Below are 20374 nucleotides of genomic sequence, written 5' to 3'. Positions count from 1 at the left end.
CCCCCCTGCGCCTCTCCGTTTCCCGGTGTCCCCCCCGCGCCTCTCCGTTTCCCAGTCTCTCTCCTGCGTCTCTCCGTTTCCCGGTGTCCCCCCCGCGCCTCTCCGTTTCCCGGTGTCCCCCCTGCGCCTCTCCGTTTCCCAGTCTCTCTCCTGCGTCTCTCCGTTTCCCGGTGTCCCCCCTGCGCCTCTCCGTTTCCCGGTGTCCCCCCTGCGCCTCTCCGTTTCCCAGTCTCTCTCCTGCGTCTCTCCGTTTCCCGGTGTCCCCCCTGCGCCTCTCCGTTTCCCAGTCTCTCTCCTGCGCCTCTCCGTTTCCCGGTGTCCCCCCCGCGCCTCTCCGTTTCCCGGTGTCCCCCCTGCGCCTCTCCGTTTCCCGGTGTCCCCCCTGCGCCTCTCCGTTTCCCGGTGTCCCCCCTGCGCCTCTCCGTTTCCCGGTGTCCCCCCTGCGCCTCTCCGTTTCCCGGTGTCCCCCCTGCGCCTCTCCGTTTCCCAGTCTCTCTCCTGCGTCTCTCCGTTTCCCGGTGTCCCCCCCGCGCCTCTCCGTTTCCCGGTGTCCCCCCTGCGCCTCTCCGTTTCCCGGTGTCCCCCCTGCGCCTCTCCGTTTCCCAGTCTCTCTCCTGCGTCTCTCCGTTTCCCGGTGTCCCGCCGCCCCCCCCCCCCCACCCCCCGCACCTCTCCGTTTCCCAGTCTCTCTCCTGAGCCTCTCTGTTTCCCAGTCTGTGCGTGTTGAGGTGATCCCTTGACCATTCTTCCAGCTAGTTTGCTAACTACTCTGTTCTCCAGGTGAACTCTACTAGCCTTCAGGTTTATCTCTATTGTATTTTCTCATCTTGGGCATTCTCCACGTTTACAAATGCCTTTGCTTACTGGATATCTCTACGTGGGTGTCTGCTACTAAATATATTCAAGACTGAATTCTCAATTCCCACCCCAAACTTGTTCTTCCATATCACCACCACTGCCATTCATCTAGTTTCAAAGCCATGGAATCATCCTTTCTCTTAAATTCCACATCTAGTATATCAGTAAATCCTGTTAGTGTTCCTCTCAAAGTGTATAGTGTATCTGACCACTTTCACATCTCTGCTGTTACCACCTAGTCCACACATTTGGTTTCTCTTATCCAGATCCTTACAGTAGCCTCCTAACTGGTCTCCCTGCTGTTGTCCCTGCCCCTGCCTCTCATAGTCTGTGGTGTGATGGAGCAGCTTGTACTGGTTTGTGAGAGCCAATCATGTGCATGTCCTCCCAGGTTCATGTTTAGTAACATCATGTTGGTAGCTTGAAATGGGCCATGATAGCAAGTTTTATAGCACAAAGACCAGCACATACTACAGATCAGGCCATGCCCTCTGCTCCTGAAAGCTGATTGTTCAGCATTTACCAGTACCCCAGTGTCCAGCCGTCTCCCCTGCCTCCGGAACTATGTATTCTGTCTACAGAAACAGACTGGCCCTTTAACAACATAAGTCATGTCACATGACATGTGCCTTGTTACAACTCTCCGATGGCTCTCTGTTAAAATCACAGTAAACCCAAAGTCTTTATGACAGCCTGCAAGCCCTGTGATTTGCCTCTGTACTGGGCTGTAGTGGATAGGTACCCAGTGGATCTTTGTGATGGGGTGAGTTGGAGATGGGAGGAAGGTGGATGACATGTTTGTATACCATCTTAGTAATCTGTTGCATGAGTCCTATTTATATTTTTCTTTTGCAATTAATAGAAGAGATGCGTTTAAGATTTTCTGGTTGTCCAGAATTTAAATTTATTTTTAAATCTCCAGAACTTTAGATAAAGATCTGCTTAAATATAGGTGTAAGACTGTATTCTAAAGTGAAAATGCAAGTAACTTTTGAAATCTCTTGTAAGTATGCAATTCATTGTTTTTTATTAGCATAGATAATTAAAATGTTATTTTTGTAGGATATTCCAGGGAAAAAAGTAATTGGAAATGTTTTCAATTAAAAAGAAAACCAATGCTCATAAAACCCTTTGTGTCATTCTGTTGTAAAATTAATCTGAACACTTAAAATAATTTGATATTTTTCTTATCATAGTGTATGTACTTTCTGCTTGATTCTGGGGGAAGTCACCATTGTATGTTATATTCTAATCCAGTAGACTGTTAACAGTTATCAAATTTATTTGTTAAATTCCAGGTATTGTAGTCTTAAAATTATACTGTCAGTGTTTTGATAATCAGATACAATAAGATGTTAATAAGTATAAACAGGACATGTTGTCTTCTTTTATAGGGTATATTTCAGAAACCGCTGGGTGAAGACTGTCCACCCAGTTGTGCATCAGTACTGTTTGATCTCAAGCGCACATTCCACCTTTCAGATGCCACAGAAAGAAGATATTCTTAAACACAGAGTGGTGGTTGTTACATTGAACACTTCCCAGTACCTCTGTCAGTTGGACCTTGAACCTGGTATGCTGACTCAAGACACAGAAAAAGTGAATGCACAGGGCTTCTACGTTCAGTTTAGACCAGGCGTTGGCCTGTGGGCCATATCCGGCCAACTGTCTTTGTAAATAAAGTTTTATTGGATGGAACACAGTCATGCCCGTTTACTCCCTATATTCTCTATGGATGCTTTTGTGCTACAGCAGCTGAGTTGAGTAGTTTCAACAGATTGCGTGGCTAGAAAAAAACCTAGAATGTCACTGTTTGGCCCTTCACACAGAAAAAATTATCTATCCCTAGTTTAGACATTTTAGTGACTGTTACTCTGTCTTGTTCTCTGATTGATCAGATGGTGTTTACTTAATATTGATCATGTGAGAAATTCAAATTGGACAGTTTTGTTGTTTTTTTTTTTTTACAGTTTTCTCAAGTATATAATTTTAAAATACTTGTGCATTAATACAGTGTAGAGACAACAATTATAGTTTTTTTGACATACTATTATTATATTTAATTATAGGAACTATGTAAAATCAAATATAGAAAGTACAGATATAAGGTAACAAAAAGTTCTGATAAATATGGCAAAGCTTAACCATCAAAATGTGGTGTCACTTTAAGGTAGTTGCTTTGGAAGGACATTCATTTATTGTTCTTATATTACAATTGTTGACATTGCTCAACGCATTTTTGCTCTCTCCTTTTGGAATTGCTTTCAGAGCCAGTACCAAGTTCTTTCCCATTTCTGAAAGGTAGAGATAGTTCCCTTCACCTTGTATTCCTGGCACCTGGCCCAGGGCATAGACACCTGGAGGCCCTTGATAAACCTCTGTTTATCTTAAAAAATGAACAATGGCCAAACTTTTTTTTTGAAGGTAGATTTAATTTTAGAAAAGCTTCAAAATCTTTCGGAGACATGTCTGGTAAATAAGGTAGGTTATCAAACTGAGTGATACAATTAGGGGCATTGAAAAAAAAGAGAGACGTGCCTCTCATGTAATGAGACTTATTTTTCTTGTGCACGCAGCTCATAGCTGGCTGGTGAGGGCAGTTACAAAAGCAGAGTTTCAAAAATGTTTTGAACAGTGGCTGCATCCTTTGGAATGAGTTATATTTCCTCTCAACTGACTTCTTTGATGGAACAGCACTTATTTGCAATGTAAATTTTGGTATGTTTATTTAACAATCAGTCTCATTACTTTATGATTATACTCTGCATATTTGCCACGTAAATTAAATACCCAAACCTCCTAAACAGTATAGTTTTGTGAGGAAGAGCAAAGAATGGCTTGAAGAGCAAGAGAGTAGTACATTTATAAGACTGAAATGACTTATGGAAGTCAGCTACCTGCTTCATTTTTGGCATTGTTTATACTTTAATTCTCATGTCATCTCATGGAGGGTTATTTTACAGGCTAGACAACCAAGGCTCAGGCTAAATCAGTTTGACTAATTTAGGTTTCTTTTACTAGCTTAAGCTGTAGTCTAACAATTTCAGGATTTATTCAATTCCTGATTTAAACCTAACTGTATTTAATTAAAATGTTATCTAACAGAAACAGTAGATTTTTTTTCCACTAGTTTCAGTTTTTCCAATTCGACCCTGTAATTATATAGTCATCTTTTAATTATTCTTGTAGAATAAAAAGCACAAGTTCTCCTAAACAGGGAGAAAATTGCACGTGTCCACATCATGCTTGGGCCACTGTCATCAAACAGACAACGGTTACTGATACTTGTACTGTCAGCACAGCCGTTTATTTGAATGGACCATGATGAAGGTAGTGGTGGTGGTTATTCCTGTCAGTCAGTAAGATTTAGAAAGTCTCCAACCTAGAAACAGATTGCATTAGAAAGCTGTATAAACAGACTATTTGGAACTCGTTGCCATTCAGAGAAATAGAGGTTAGGTTCTTGGGTCAACTCACAGGAGGCTGAATAACCTAGAGGGTTTATAGCTAGCCGTTCTGTTAAGAAACTGTGTTCTCTGCTGTGGCGTGAAAGCAGGCCCCCCCACCCCCCACTCAGGGAGCTGGTGGTGGGGGCAGCATTTACTCCTGCGTGTCGAGACAGCAGGGAGATTCCCGCTCTGTTCCCCCTCAGGAAAGGGCACGGGCTCTTCATCCTGTCCACAGATTTCTGTGCTCAGTGTGAGCAACAGCAGTGAGCCAGACATGGGATGTTTGCATCTGAGGAATATTTGATAATGTACATTTTTGATGCTTGTTGTATCTTTTTTTTTCAGACTGGTGATTTTTTTTTTCAACTAGGATAGGTTCTTAGAGTAAAAAATTATATATAATCTGTCTATACACACACTCACATGCGCGCGCGCACACACACACACACACACACACAAAATAAACCTAAATAATCAAAGTAGTGAATTTGCTAATAGATAACCTTTGTTTTTGGTCAAAGATGGATTATAACTTTCTCTTTTATATTAGATTTTGGGTATGATATTCTTTATCTTAATGTCTAATATGTATGTTTAAGCTAAAGTTACTCATGAACTACCATTGTTTTGTTTTTGGTGTTTTAGCAAATAAACAGTGAAAGGACTTTGGGCCTATCACTGTTTCATTGCCAGCTTTTCTTTGTGGTGAGAGCTGCTATCTTGAACTTTAAAGTCTCTTTCGCATGCACGGATGGAACTTGTTAGTCTGGGGACTGGGAGGTCCAGGTGCCATTTATTGTCTATTATTGAGTAAAATAGTTATTCATTTCAACTTCTGTTTTCTAAATAATGACTGAAATGTACATGCGGTTTTCTAAATTGAGGATTGGTATTAAAGCACTCAGAAGTCTTTAAGTTAGGCCTCTGAATTCTTTCCTTAACAGAGAAGAGAGGACTTCCTCCCTTTATCACTGCTGTAATGTACTGTCCTGTGTTTGCCCCGTGCCTTGTAGGGTTTTTCACTCACATTTTGTTAGACGAGGCTGCCCAGGCCATGGAGTGTGAAACCATCATGCCTCTGGCGCTAGCAACTAAACACACGCGGGTTGTCCTAGCCGGTGACCACATGCAGGTAGGTGCCCTCGAGTCAGCCTGTCGAAAGGAGCTTGTGTTATGTTTTGATGTTTAGTGTCGGTTTGTTTCCTAAAGCGCCCTGTGAAATTGTGCCATGCATTTCAGTTCAAGTACTTTAAATGTTTCTGTACTAATAGTGAAAAATGTTGGTATTTCTGAAGGAAAATTGCTACCCTACCACTTTATTTCCTTTGGATAGAGAGTAGAATGAATAAAGTTATCAGTGTTACCATTTTCATGTTTGTTAATTTGAAGTTCAGTTCTCTACAGTAGGAATATTTGATTCTTTTCTTTATTGAATAAATTTAAATTATCCTCCCTATGATTCCTCAGTTCCTGTCCCCAACATTTGTTTTCCTGAAGCATTAAATTTTTCACCATCGTGGGAAGTTAAAATAAAAAATGAGTCAAAATCTCAAGGAACTTGTCTGATCTTATTAATACCTATGTATGAAAGAGAATTACAGTTTTTCTAATAAAATATCAGTTTTACAGAGCTGCAAATTAAGGTTCTTTCTCTTTTGTCACCGTTGACTGATTGAACGTATAGAGTATTGTAGTTGTCCAGACCTTTAGGAAAGAGTTGAATGTAGAGGAACAAATTCTATTTTTATTGCTTTGCCAGAAGTAGTTTAGTTTTTGTTCTTAGTGTCTAAGTTATAGTCAAGAATGGTTTGTTACACTTTACGAGATAAATATGGCTTTGTGCTAATTATTAAAAAGAAGTTTTTTAGTCATAGGTTGTATATGTTGCCAGCTTACCATTTGAAATAGTTGATTAATTTTAGTGAAACAGTAGATTGACTCCACCAGTGATACAGTGGGTCACATTCCTAAAATTACTAAGGTAGTAGCTATTTATTATTAAGTCAGAGAAGTCCTTTATTAACCTGGATACAGACACTCTAGGTTAGTGTTGACATACTGAAAGGAAAAGTTGGAAAACTTAGCTAAAACTTTATAGTAGTAAAAAGCTTTATAGTAGTGAAGTTTTTCCTAGAATATATGTTTGACTCTGCTTATTGCAACATTCAGCATGCTGAGATTTAGTATATCAGAAGTTCCAGCATGGTGGATTTTTTTTATAAGTATGTTAATAAGAATACTATTTGTATATTTAGTTAAATTTTCCCCTGTGTGTTTGTCTGTTACAGCTCAGTCCTTTTGTTTACAGCGAGTTTGCCAGGGAGAGGAACCTCCACGTGTCGTTACTTGACCGGCTCTATGAGCACTACCCTGCCGAGTTTCCCTGTAGGATCCTCCTGTGCGAGAACTACCGCTCCCACGAAGCTATCATCAAGTAGGTGTGAGCTGCCCGCTCTGCCACGCTGTCATCTGTGGTCTGGGGGAGGGGACTGAGCACACCACTGATCCTAGGGACAGATTATTCCCCGCAGAGTTACACGGTGTCCCTAGTGTCGCAAATTATATTAAATTTTATGTCTGTAAAAGTTACACCTGAAGAGTTAGTGCGGAGAAGGCAATGGCAACCCACTCCAGTACTCTTGCCTGGAAAATCCCATGGTCGGAGGAGCCTGGTAGGCCGCAGCCCATGGGGTCTCGAAGAGTCGGACACGACTGAGCGACTTCACTTTCACTTTTCACTTTCATGCATTGGAGAAGGGATGGCAACCCACTCCAGTGTTCTTGCCTGGAGAATCCCAGGGATGGCGGAGACTGGTGGGCTGCCGTCTGTGAGGTCGCACAGAGTCGGACACGACTGAATCAACTTAGCAGCAGCAGCAGCAAGAATTAGCTGTAATTTTCTATAGCAGGGCCGTTCTGCAGACAAATCTTCAGTTTCTACTAGCTATAACACCTTTTTCTGTGACCGAATACATAATGTGTCTGTAAAACTACGTGATATATATATATATATAAAATAAGCAAATATATTGACATATATATATAAAATAAGCAAATATATTGACAAATTGCATAACGGTTTATGAATATGTGTCTGGTTGTGTTACACAAGGAATCTGTTTTGAAGAAAGGAAGGATGGGAGGAAGGAAGGAAGGAAAACCATGAAATTTAGTAATAAAAGTTTTAAAAGGTTTCTATTAAATAGAGTGCGCATCATTGAAAGTATCTTGAGCAGTAGCTCACTGAAGAGCCACAGGCCAGAGTACCCTTCAGCCTCATCCAGACCAACCCCGGGGAGCCCTGTGTGCTGCGTTCAGTCACTATCACCACCAAAACTTAAGACTTTTTCAAATTTAGTGTAATTTAATAATATTGATTATGGCAGTTGTGGGAAAATCATTTTTAGGTTTCTGTGAAAGCAACAGGAGAGAGAAAAGTAAATTTAGATTTAACTATGGCTTTTATCATTATCTCAACATATGGTTCCTTTTATTGTTGCCAGTCATTTTCTGCAGTCAGTGATGAATGGAGTACTAGGTAGTATCTTCCTCAGTGAAGAGTAATCATTTTACAGTTGAAGACTGGAATGACCCTCAGTTATGTGTGTTGTTTCAATGTCTATAGATCTTTGTTTGCAAAAGTATATGATCTATGTAAATCAAAATACACATTTAAAATAATTTTAGTGTAGAGAACCATAACAGCTAGCAAATTTCCTTATAGAGCAGGATTCTCATTTAGAATTGAGCATCACTGTTTCTCCCTTTGCTTTCTGTGTTCCGGCTCCACACCTTCCCCGGGTCAGTTCATGTAGCAGAGGTGTGCCAGGGCCCTGCAGTGTTTGTATTGCTGTGGTTAATTTTGGAGGAGATCTTGGCAGCATGGATATTAGATGTTTGGATTAAAATTAATCATGGGCATACAGCAACTTTAGATTTGACGGGTAATTTTTGTTTCTCATGGGTAAAATTAATTTTGGAGCTCAGTTACTTTTTACTTATTTATTTATGTATTTTGGTCTTTTTCTGCAGTTACACCTCTGAGCTCTTCTATGAGGGCAAGCTGATGGCCAGTGGAAAGCAGCCAGCACACAAGGAGTTCTACCCACTGACCTTCTTTACAGCGCGAGGGGAGGATGTGCAGGAGAAAAACAGCACTGCTTTTTATAATAATGCAGAGGTACCTTAGTTCTTCTTGCAAATTGTCAACATTTTTGCAGTCAGAAAGTCTGGTCTTATTAAGCTTTTATTTAAAATTTGGGTTGATATTTTGTCATGTGTTGACTTGATTTACATAAAAATGGTATGAAGGTTTATTCTTTTTTGTGTAACATTGATTTGTTAAGATAAATCTCCCGTGGGAAACAAAAATTTTGGTTTACATTCTGTCTTATGCCAAAGTACAGAGCTTAATTTAAAAGTCGGTGTTTTCATGTAGGTTATTATTGTTAGCCATCTTAAAAGGACTATGATCACATTTTATAGTGCATGCTTGAATCAGGTGTCAGCTTTAAACGTGTAAGACTTGACAAGAGTCCTGTCCTCCAAGAGGTCACATGGATGACGACGTTGCTAGTCCATTATGTGCTACAACTTGTATGGTTCTCTTACAGTTTCTGACTTTTTAAGTTTAGAGAAAATGTGGATAGTGTGAGGGGTCAGATCAGGCAGCAGACAAAAACCTCTGTGTCTTCAGGGTCTCAGACCAGAGACCCTGAGGTTTGTTTCTGGCTGTCACGTGGGAGTGGAGTTCTGGACTTCAGGAAGCCCAGGGGAGGCGGTGTGCCTGGTTGGTCATTAGGGGAATGATTCTTGATCTGTGGTATCTGTCTCCCTCTCCTCCCTTGAGTCCCATGCTTTACTCATTTTATTTACAAAGAAATGGCTTTTATTATGTAACAATAATTCATCTTCCCCTTTTAAAATTGATCAGAGGCCTGGAGTTAGAAGTCAGTACAAGAAAATTGACGGTACCCATTTGGTAAAATCCTAGCCAGAAGCAAAGCAACTTGGCATTTTAATTTGTCTGTGCCAGTTAATTTTAGGAAAAGGTAAACTTTTCTTTACATTTGAAATATTGACAGATAACTCTAAGGGTTTCCTTTATTACTTTTGCACTCAGGTTGGAAAATGCTGGCTGGAAAGTCAGTTAAGATGAGAAAGGAGAATAAATATGCTGTTTTACCATCTTTTATAATTAACCATGTAATTGTGTTTAGCAGTATGCTTTGTTTGTGTTGATTCGAATTACTGTCTAGAGTCACTTGCTTTCAGCCTGAAGAAATTTTAGTATTTCTTTTAGGGCACGTCTGCTAGTAAGGAAATCTTTCAGTTTTTGTTTTTCTGGGAATGTCTTTATTTTGCCTTCATTTTTGGAAAGTGGGCTTCCCTGGTAGGTCAGATAGTAAAGCGTCTGCCTACAATGCAGGAGACCCAGGTTCAATCCCTGTGTCGGGAAGATCCCCTGGAGAAGGAAATGGCAACCCACTCCAGTATTCTTGTCTGGAGAATTCCATGGACCGAGGAGCCTAGTGGGCTACAGTCCATGGGGTCGCAAAGAGTCAGACACGACTGAGCGACTTCACTTCACTTTGGAAAGTAGTTTTGTTGGATATTAGATTATAGTTTGAGTTCTTTCAGCACACTGAAATATGCTTTCCTACTGCTTTATTGCCAGCATTGTTTCTGATGAGAAGTCTTCTGTTAATCTTGTTGGTGTTCTTTGTAGATGATGAGTTGTTTTTTTGTTGCTGTTTTCAAGGACTTGTTTTTGTCTGTGACTTCCACCATGTTGACGATGGTATGTCTGGGTGTGGATCTCTTTGCATTTATCTTACTTGAAGTTCACTGAACTTGATGTGTTGATTATAGTTTTTCATCAAATTTGGAAAAATTTTAGCGATTATTTATTTGAATTTTTTTTTCTGCTCTTTTCTATCTCTTCTGGGTCTCCCAGTATGTTGGTGGGCTTAATGGTGTTCCATGTTTCTCTGAGGATTTTGTCTTTTTTTCCATCCCCGCTCCGTCTTCAAATCACGTGATCTCTATCTGAATATTTTTGTTTGCTAGTTTGTTTTTCTACCAGCTCAGATCTGTTGTTGGGGCCCTCTGGTGAACTTTTCATCTCCACTAGTTCACTTTTCATTTCCCTGCGGCATCAATCACTCCACGGTGCAGTCCAGCTGAAGTTGGGCCCTTGGCAGGAACAGAGGGGTGCCGCCTTGTGAAGTTTGCTCTGATCTCCAGGGCAGAACTCAGGGCACAGTTGCTGCAGAAGGGTGTGGACTTGCTCTTCACCGGCTGTCTCACTGCACTGTCCTGCAGAAGGAGCCTTGAATGTCAAGTGTGTAGAATCTGTGCTGCTGTCCAGAAGCTGCTGTACCCCAGAGAGTGGACCCTCTGCAGCCCAGAGCTGGGAGGCGAGGTCTGCTATTGTCCACTGGCTGCTGAATCTACAGAGTGGGTCTTCTGTCCTCGGAAGCTGTGGGAGGTGGCAGCTGCCACCTGGCTGCCGGGCTCACCTGATCGGCTCTCCTGTGGCACACCCTGTCTGAGCAGAGAAGGCCGCCAGCCTCGCCCAGCGTCCACTCAGGTCCTCGCTGCAGACCAGGACTCGGGAAGGGGAGGTGCTGCCCAAGTGCTGCCGACTGCTCACGGGCCTTCTGCCGCATGTTGCTGGGAAAAGGAGATCTCTGATGTTCAGCTGCTGCCAAAACCACCTGGAGTAGCTTTTGCACCCCAGGGAGCGCGAGTAGATGGGGGCTGCCCCTCAGCCACTGATGTGGTCCTTGAGACTCTGCTGTGGAGAGTGGGTGCAGTCCCGGGCCTGAGTGCCCAGCCTTCCACTTTGTGCTCTGACTTGTGTAGGTTTTGTTGAAGCAGTGCTTCTCAGTTTCTTGCAAACGCTTTGATTAATCTCCAGAGACTTTGGATGATTATCTGTTAAGCTTGACGAGCTCGGTAGAGTTTGTCTAGGAGAGAGGCTCCCCGAACTCCTCAGAGCATTCCAAGTCTGTGTATTTTGACTAGTTTTCTGCTGCTTACGATGTAAAGGGCAGGGGAGAGACGAAGTGGGGAAGTGGTTGTGTGGCTTAGTGGAAGGACAGTGTGTAGAGGTGGGCAGCAGAGATGTGGCCCTGCGGTTCACACACCACCACATCTAATGCAGTGGGCGAGAGAGCTTGCCCTGTTCCTTGTTGTGGAGACTCAGACCTGCCTTTCTCATGCTTATGTTGAGAGTACACTGTTTCCAATCCAGTGGGCTCACCAGAGTCCTTAGACAGTCTTTGTTTCACTTGCTGCTATTTTATTATAACAATAGGACAACTGGAGTCTATTCCTTTGTCATTCATTTGAATTTATATCTGCAAGTGGGAGCTGCATCCTGGCCAGTAATCCTCAAGTTCTTAAAAGGAATAAAACTATAAATTTTTGTATAGTCACTGTTATAAATTTGAATAGATATTACTGACAAATAGTGAATAAATAATGTATTTTAAATATATTAAAAATTGTCTCCTTCCTCTCTCTGCCCTTAGGCTCTTGCCTGACCCTCCATTGAGCTTGTCTTATATATCCATTTTAAATTAGGACACTATTTTCTAAATATACAGTAATCTTTTAGCAGACAAGGAACCTGTTTTATTAACCATTTTATCACCTATTGTGCCAAGCATTGAAACTGATCAATTCATTGAGTTAAAGTAGATTGAACTACACTAAAAACCATGTTATGATTTAGCAAGTGGGGTCCGAAGAGTTCAGCTGGGTGAAATGTGGTGTGGCTTGGTTGTGCGGGTCCTGCAGTGGCCTGGGTGGAGTTGAGCTGCTGGAAGGCACTGACCGCCGCACGCCAGCCCCTCCGTGGAGCCCAGGTGTGCGCTCGTCCCAGCTGCGGTTTGGCAGCCCCGGCTCTCGGCTGCTCTGTTGAGCTGTCAGTGGGGATGGAGGTGGCGTTAGCCCTTGTACTGCCGAGACCTGATGGGAGGCCCTGACTCTGGGAGTCTCGTGGTTTCATTGGCTTGCTCTGCGGAGATGGACTGAGAAATGCTGGTGATGTGGGAACCTGCTTCCCTGTTTCCCCAGTGGGGTTGCCAGCTTCATGCCCTTTTCTCCAGGTAGGAACTCAAACCTGTCCTCATGTAGGAATGGAGGTGAGGCAAAGGGTGGGGGCCAACTGCCAGTTACATTTTCTCTGATTCCCATGTTTTCACTGGGTGCACTACTGTAGAAATTTACTGCTTGAAATGTAAATAAAAATTTTTTATTCTCTCTGTGTTCATATCAGCAAAGCAGTACTCCTATCTAGAGGTTGTTTTAAACTGACATTTGCTAATATGGGATCATTTGTACATCTATTTCAGTTACCATAAATTTTTCTGATGCCTTTAATATGTCTACGTGTGTGCTTATTTAAAGGTATTTGAAGTGGTGGAGCGTGTGGAGGAGCTGAGAAGGAAGTGGCCGGTAGCGTGGGGCAAACTGGATGACGGCAGTATTGGTGTGGTGACTCCTTACGCAGACCAGGTGTTCAGGATACGTGCCGAACTTCGGAAAAAGAGGTTATCTGATGTTAACGTAGAAAGGGTGCTCAATGTTCAAGGTAACTATGAATTGAAATGAATTGGTTATTCAAATGCTTAAATTTCAAAGTATGTGCACTTCTGATATTTAGAATTCAAGATTTCTGAACAAGCATTTGTGTATTCGTTTCACATCAAGTTCTTTAACGCCAACATTGGCAATTAAATGTTGAGCTCATTTACATGCTTATTAATTTTTTGTATCCGAATAAAAGAAGTATGAACAAATTGACTTCTTCTATGACTATAACTGTGTGAATGTGTGTGCTGTAGTTACGGTCACAGTGGCATCCAACACTTATTGTCATTATAATGTATCCAAGAACTAAAGATTTTATCTCTTCATAAAGATTTTTAACTTGCACCTGTCAAGCCAGGAATAGGCATAGCTTATTAAAGGCATAGTTTGTTCTTTATCTAAATTCCTAAGTGAATAAAGCAACTTTTAAAAATTTTCATGTGATTAGTTGCTACAAAATTTGTGCATTTAAGTAAGTAAAGCAGCACTATAGTGTGAGGGCCAGAGAAGCCAAGTACAGTGTGAGGTTCCATGGGAATATCCAATAATAATTTCTAAATTATGGTGGGGATGGGGGGAATAGCTCCACTGTACTGTGCATTCAGATCATGCAGAATTCGGGTGTGCGTTTTAGGGAGAATACTGCTAGTAAACCAGGAAGCATCCAGGGAAGACCTAGCACAGTTAGTGGTCTGGAGCCTGCATGTGGTTCAAGCAGAAATGCTTGAAAGAACAATGACTGCTTGGCCTGGAGAAGAGAGGACTAAGAATTGACACTAAAACTGTACTCAGATATGTGGAGGCTTGTCACAGAATGAGGGATAGATATGTTAATGTAAGAAAGAATCTGGGGTAAAGTGTATAAACTGGGCTCTCAAGGCTTCCTCCTGATGTCAGTTCTTTCCGTTATTTTGGAAATTATTTCCAGAAGCAGAATTTCTGCATCACGTGTTAATTCTAGGTTTAATTTTCAGAAACTGCCGTACTGTTCTCTGCACCTCTTTACATTCCATTTTACATTTCTACCTACGGTGAACAAGAGTTCCAATTTCTCCACATCCTTAATGACACCTGTTATTTAGCAGTAACATTTTAAAAATGAAATTCTCTTATTAGATCACTGGTTTGAATAACAATCCTCTTTTATTTTGTTGTAGGAAAGCAGTTCAGAGTTTTGTTTCTTAGCACAGTACGTACAAGGCATACTTGTAAACATAAACAGACACCAATTAAAAAGAAAGAGCAGCTGCTAGAAGATTCCACAGAGGACTTGGATTATGGTTTTTTGTCTAACTACAAGCTTCTCAACACTGCCATCACAAGAGCACAATCCCTGGTTGCCGTGGTGGGCGATCCCATTGCTCTGTGCTCCATTGGAAGATGCAGGTAATTATGTGTTAGTGTTGGAGACACTGAATGGAGAAATGTAGTGATCTGTATCCCTGTGTACATGTTTATTTACATGACCTCTTCGCTAATTAAACTTTAGTCTTACCTGATATCCAGTGGGAACACAAAAATATATTGCTTTGAGTGTGTTCATTGTATATATACACTTGTGTACTCATTGTTCATCGTCATTCATTCGATATTTTCTGAGTGCTTGCTATGTTCCAAGCACTCTTCTAGCCACTGAGGATGTATCAGTGAACAAACAGACAAAAATCTCTGCCTTTTGGGGGCTTAACATTTTATTGGGGAGGAAAGGAATACCAACAATAAAGAAAGTAAAAACACTTTGTAACATTTTCTGTGATAAATTCAGTGGAAGAGAAATAGAACATGAAGGGATTAAAAGGGCTAGGGTAGGTGGACCAGCCTGTGATTGTTCTGTGCGGTTGGAGTCGCCTCTTGGAGAAGTTCACCTTGGAGGTGGGGTGTGTGCTTTGCAGGTGTCTGGGGTGAACGTGCTGTGGAACAAGTGGGCACCCAGTGGGGTCCTGAAGGTGGCTTTGTGGACACGCATTATCTTTGATGGAGACTGAATTTTGTACACTTAGTTCCCTTTGTTCTCCTTCAGTATTGCTTTAGCTTGTTTTTGATGAATTTCCTTCTCATTTTTTCTCAAGGCTTCACAGTGTAAATAATTCTTTGTGTCTGGTTAATTCAGAGAACCTTAAAATTAGGGGGTTAAGAAGAGTTTTTACTTGGCTTTAGGAAAAACTGATAATATTCCTTAGATTGTAGTCATAAGGAATGTTAAAATATCAGCATATATACAAAGATGGGGTCAATAAAGAACAGAAATGGTATGGACCTAACAGAAGCAGAAGATGTTAAGAAGAGGTGGCAAGAATACACAGAAGAACTGTACAGAAAAGATGTTCACAACCCAGATAATCACGATGGTGTGATCACTCACCTAGAGCCAGACATATCCTGGAATGTGAAGTCGAGTGGGCCTTAGGAAGCATCACTACGAACAAAGCTAGTGGAGGTGATGGAATTACTGTTGAATTATGTCAGATCCTACAAGATGATGCTGTGATTCAATATGCCAGAAAATTTGGAAAACTCAGCAGTGGCCACAGGACTGGAAAAGGTCAGTTTTCATTCCAATCCCTAAGAAAGGCAATCCCAAAGAATGCTCAAACTACTGCACAATTGCACTCATCTCACATGCTAGCAAAGTAATGCTCAAAATTCTCTAAGCCAGACTTCAACAGTACGTGAACCATGAACTTCCAGATGTTCAAGCTGGTTTTAGAAAAGGCAGAGGAACCAGAGATCAAATTGCTAACATCTGCTGGATCCTCAGAAAAGCAAGAGAGTTCCAGAAAAACATTTATTTCTGCTTTATTGACTATGCCAAAGCCTTTGACTGTGTGGATCACAATAAACTGTGGAAAATTCTGAGAGAGATGGGAATACCAGACCACCTGACCTGCCTCTTGAGAAATCTGTTTGAAGGTCAGGAAACAACAGTTAGAACTGGACGTGGAAAAACAGACTGTCTCCAAATAGGAAAAGGAGTACGTCAAGGCTGTATATTGTCACCCTGCTTATTTAACTTATATGCGGAGTACATCATGAGAAATGCTGGGCTGGAGGAAGCACAAGCTGGAATCAAGATTGCCGGGAGAAATATCAATAACCTCAGATATGCAGATGACACCACCCTTATGGCAGAAAGTGAAGAGGAACTAAAGAGCCTCTTGATGAAAGTGAAAGAGGAGAGTGAAAAAGTTGGCTTCAAGCTCAACATTCAGAAAACTAAGATCATGGCATCCGGTCCCATCACTTCATGGCAAATAGATGTGGAAACAGTGGAAACAGTAACAGACTTCATTTTGGGGGGCTCCAAAATCACTGCAGATGGTGACTGCAGGCATGAAATAAAAAGCCACTTACTCCTTGGAAGAAAAGTTATGACCAACCCAGACAGCACATTACTTTGCCAACAAAGGTCCGACTAAGTCAAGGCTGTGGTTTTTCCAGTAGTCATGTATGGATGTGAGAATTGGACTATAAAGAAAGCTGAGGGCTGAAGAATTGATGCTTTTGAACTGTGGTGTTGGAGAAGACTTTTGAGAGTCCCTTGGACTGCACGGAGATCCAACCAGTCCATCCTAAAGGAGATCAGTCCTGGGTGTTCATTGGAAGGACTGATGCTGAAGCTGAGACTCCAATACTTTGGCCACCTGATGTGAAGAGCTGACTTATTTGAAAAGACCCTGATGCTGGGAAAGATTGAAGGTGAGAGGAGAAGGGCACGACAGAGGATGAGATGGTTGGATGGCATCACCGACTCAATGGACATGAGTTTGGGTGAATTCCGGGAGTTGGTGATGGACAGGGAGGCCTGGCGTGCTGCAGTCCCTGGGGTCGCAAAGAGTTGGACATGACTGAGCGACTGAACTGAACTGATAAAAACTTTCTCTTTGTACACTTATGTTTTATACTAGGTAATAGGAATTTTAACTCTATGAAGCCAGTAATGTGAGACTTTGCCTATGCAGTGTTGAAAGACTGTGTTAGCAAAAAAAAAAAAAAAAAATTGAACAGAAATTTAGACGACTCTTGATGAAAAAGAACAAAATGTACTAGAGATTACTTAGAATTTTTAAAGTATTCTAATACCTGTCAAAGTGAGTTCAGAAAAGTAGAATGACCTCAAATGCACCTTGGGTAGTTACTTCTTAATATGTTGGAGTAGACAAAGCTGTTAGCAAGTGGCTCTTTTAGACCAAGTCTTCTGTTGGAGGACAGATGGAGCAGCAGTTTATTATCTGCTTTCCTGTCTCAGCAGGAAAAAAGTATTCTTTGGGAAGGGAGACAGTTGGGACCTTTAATTTAAGAGTAAGCTGTGTATATTAGACTCCAAAAGAAGTTAATATACTTTATAGGGGAAAGCCATTAACAGTGGAGTCAGGTAGAGTTTAATTTATGGTTACATTGTGAACAATGACCTTTTATTTTTAACGAAATAAAATTTGAATGGTCCACGGATTGTTTTATATAGCTAAACAGTTCTGTTGTAAAATATGTTAAATTTCACATTTAAAAAATAATTTCCATTAATTTTTAGCCACTAATGACAAAAAGTGGGGAAGGGAATATGTTAATTATAAGATACAACTGAATAAAGTTAAGTGTATTAATTTGGCTTCCCTCTGAGATGTTTACTTTGGTTATTTTACTGTTCATTGAAAATATATTTGGTTAGAATATTGCTGTGATAGTTTTCCATTTTTGTTTATATTTATCATTTGATAAATGAGAGAACACATACAATTGGATTAGAATTTAATAGATTAAAACAAACAAAAAAAAACCAGTTGACATACATTAAAAATCAACTGAAAACTTTTGTGGGAATAAATAGGTATAACAGTGGTCTTGAGTGACATTACCTTTGGATGTTCTTTATAAATAACCCCAGACATTTACCAACATGCATATTTTTTTAAAACCATTACCCTTCCCATAGAGTCACACTATACTGTGAATTATGTGGGATTAGCATTGTTCACCCCTTCTCTGAGCAGAGAGGTGGAGGAATTCTTTCTGAGGCCATGCTGTCAGGCTCATTTTTAACTTGAAGCCAGGTCTACTGGTTGTTTTATTTCTTACTACTCAGTTGCAGTGTGTCAAGGACCTCGCATTAATTTATAAGCTGGGTGAAATATTTTCAAAGAAGTCAGTACACTGTGTAGGGAGAGAAAATGACACGCCCTGTAGCTGAACGGGAGTGCTGGTTGTCTGTGTTATTTGAGCGTTTAATGAGCTGTGTAACCCGAGTGCTGATGGTTGAGGCGTATGGATACTTACGCTTCACTCTTAACCAGCTTCAGTAGGAATTAGGTTAATCTCGGAATCCAGACGACCCTGAAGGACCGAGCGTGGTTCCGGGTGCTGCCGTGATGAGGGTGTGGGCTCTCCGTGGTCTGAGGTGGTCAGGCTGTGTCACTCGTCCCTCATGCGATATTTATACAAAACTAATGTGATCCTCCAAATGCTGACCACGCTTTTAGGAATAATTACTGTGTATGGTATATCCGTTTGGAAGGCAGCCAGTTATATAATCTTTTTTTGTTGTAAAGTACTTTTAAAGAGAATTTTCCTGTTAACTCTAAATGAACATGGGGAACTTTCCCTTCTCCTCCTCACCAAACCAGTGAGTATTGATGTCGTAACTGCTGTTCAGTGCTGGGTCAGGTGCTTTGCACACTCAGCCTGTTCAGTCAGACCAATAACCCTGCGATGTGGGGGTTTTATTTGCATTTTAAATGGGCAGCCTGAAGTAGAGCTTCAATTTCTACCCAGGGCCACCTAGCTATTAAGAGACTCATTCAAACAGATGTCACATTGACTTCAAAACCCACACTCTTCTTGCTGAGTTACCTTGCCTCTCCCAGGGAGTGGTGCATGTGTGAATAAATAAGCCCTGAAGAGGGAGAGGCGGAGGAGGCAGTTGTGGGGAGGGAGTGGGCAGGGGTGGGATGGGGGGAATCATACATTTTCTCCAAACAAGCATGTTTGGAAAAGATCTTCTTTTGAAGTGAATTTATTAGTGAATTCTATCTCCTCTATAAGGTATAAACATATTTCACAGATGCGGAGATGTGTGTATATGTGTATGTGCACACATACCCTCTCTCTGTGTGAAATAAGGACACCAAATGAATTTTCAGTGTTTTATCCGTGATCCTAGAAGCAAGGTTGGCATGAAAATAAAACCAGACTTTCTGTTCATGTACTGGGTGAAAGTAACATTTTGTTTTCTCAAAGTAATACTTCCATTACCACATAGAGACACACTTGTGTTCTCTAACCAGCATTACATAACATGTTAACAGTTTAGGGAGCAGCTGAGAATTGGTGAAGCATTTAAATAACCTTAGTGGTAAATTTTTCAGTCTGAGTGTTGAAATTCTCAAGTGGTCTTCCAATTAAGTGTTCTGAAATGCCTCATGATACCATGTGTAGTATTTCATTAAAGTTCTGAGTTCAAGAACAGCGTGAAATAGTCTGAAAGAGCCTTCACAGAGAGAGAGGAATCTTTCTGGCTGTAAGAACTTTTGAAGGAAAAATTACATTTCTCTCAAGGTTTAAAAGTGGAGGAATAAAGCATTTTTATTAAGTGATAAAGTATAATAATAATACTGTTGGTGCCCTGTTTCCCACCTGATGGGACTGAGGTAGGAGGAGAGGTTAAATAACTTGCCCGGCTGACTGAGCCTTGACTGAGGCCCGGGCAGCCTAAATCTGGAGTCCTTGTACTTAAGAGGGAGATTCCAGGCTACTTTTGGAGTTGTTTTAGCTTGATGAGCTTATAGCCAGTGGTCACTGTTACTTCTGAAATGGTGTCCTTTAACTTGAAGTCTGTTCCTTGAGATCCCTGGGGTCGTATAGACCAGGGTTTCTCAGCCCCCGGGCCACAGAGCAGGCGGCACCCCAGGAGGAGAGCAAGGCGGGCAAGCTTCGTGCCTGGGGACAGCCTTCCCTGTGCTCACATTACCCTCTGAGCGCTGCATGCTGTCAGATCAGCAGCAGCTTTGGATTCTCAAAGGAGCTCAGCCCTGGGCTTGAATCATCCCTCAACCATCCCCTTCCCCCGTCTCTGTCAGTGGAAAATTTGTCTTCCATGAAACTGGCCCTTGGTGCCCAAAAGGTTGGGAACCTCTGTTACAGACGGAGCCTTGTCGGCAAGCTACCAGCTTCCTGTGACGCGTGAGGCTGGTTCACAGTTCTGCTCCACTTGACATTACTCAGTGCATTGAGGTCGGTGAGAGGGGTATAGGGGCAGGCTATGGAGTTTATAAAGGAGCTTGAAATAGAGCAAGTTCTAGCATTTTGGCTATGTAAGCTGGGAATGAAATACACTACAAGAATTTAATATTAAAACCTGGGCTATAGTAAAGTCAGTCCACTCTCTCCTTGTTTTGCTGTGTCTTTAGGTTCACATGAATATGAAATGTCACTCTATGAAATTGTTACTTTATCAATTAGACCAAAAGAACTTC

The 20374-nt window shown here is 41.5% G+C and overlaps 1 protein-coding gene across 7 annotated transcripts in view; it reads left to right on the top strand.

Annotated features, from left to right (window-relative positions):
• The window catches only part of HELZ (helicase with zinc finger), a 145594-nt gene that overhangs the window by 80792 nt on the left and 44428 nt on the right, over positions 1–20374 (top strand). For all 7 annotated transcript variants that reach the window (XM_043905773.1, XM_043905775.1, XM_043905771.1 and 4 more), the window contains 6 exons: positions 2253–2431; positions 5321–5439; positions 6596–6741; positions 8340–8487; positions 12726–12909; positions 14066–14294. In XM_043905773.1, the coding sequence (XP_043761708.1) occupies positions 2253–2431; positions 5321–5439; positions 6596–6741; positions 8340–8487; positions 12726–12909; positions 14066–14294 (1005 nt within the window). The remainder of the gene's footprint in view (positions 1–2252; positions 2432–5320; positions 5440–6595; positions 6742–8339; positions 8488–12725; positions 12910–14065; positions 14295–20374) is intronic.

Source organism: Cervus elaphus, chromosome 5 (assembly GCF_910594005.1).
Source record: "Cervus elaphus chromosome 5, mCerEla1.1, whole genome shotgun sequence".
NCBI classification, from domain to species: Eukaryota; Metazoa; Chordata; class Mammalia; order Artiodactyla; family Cervidae; genus Cervus; species Cervus elaphus.
Note: the sequence above shows the minus strand (reverse complement) of the source record. Positions and strands in the feature narration are given on the sequence as shown.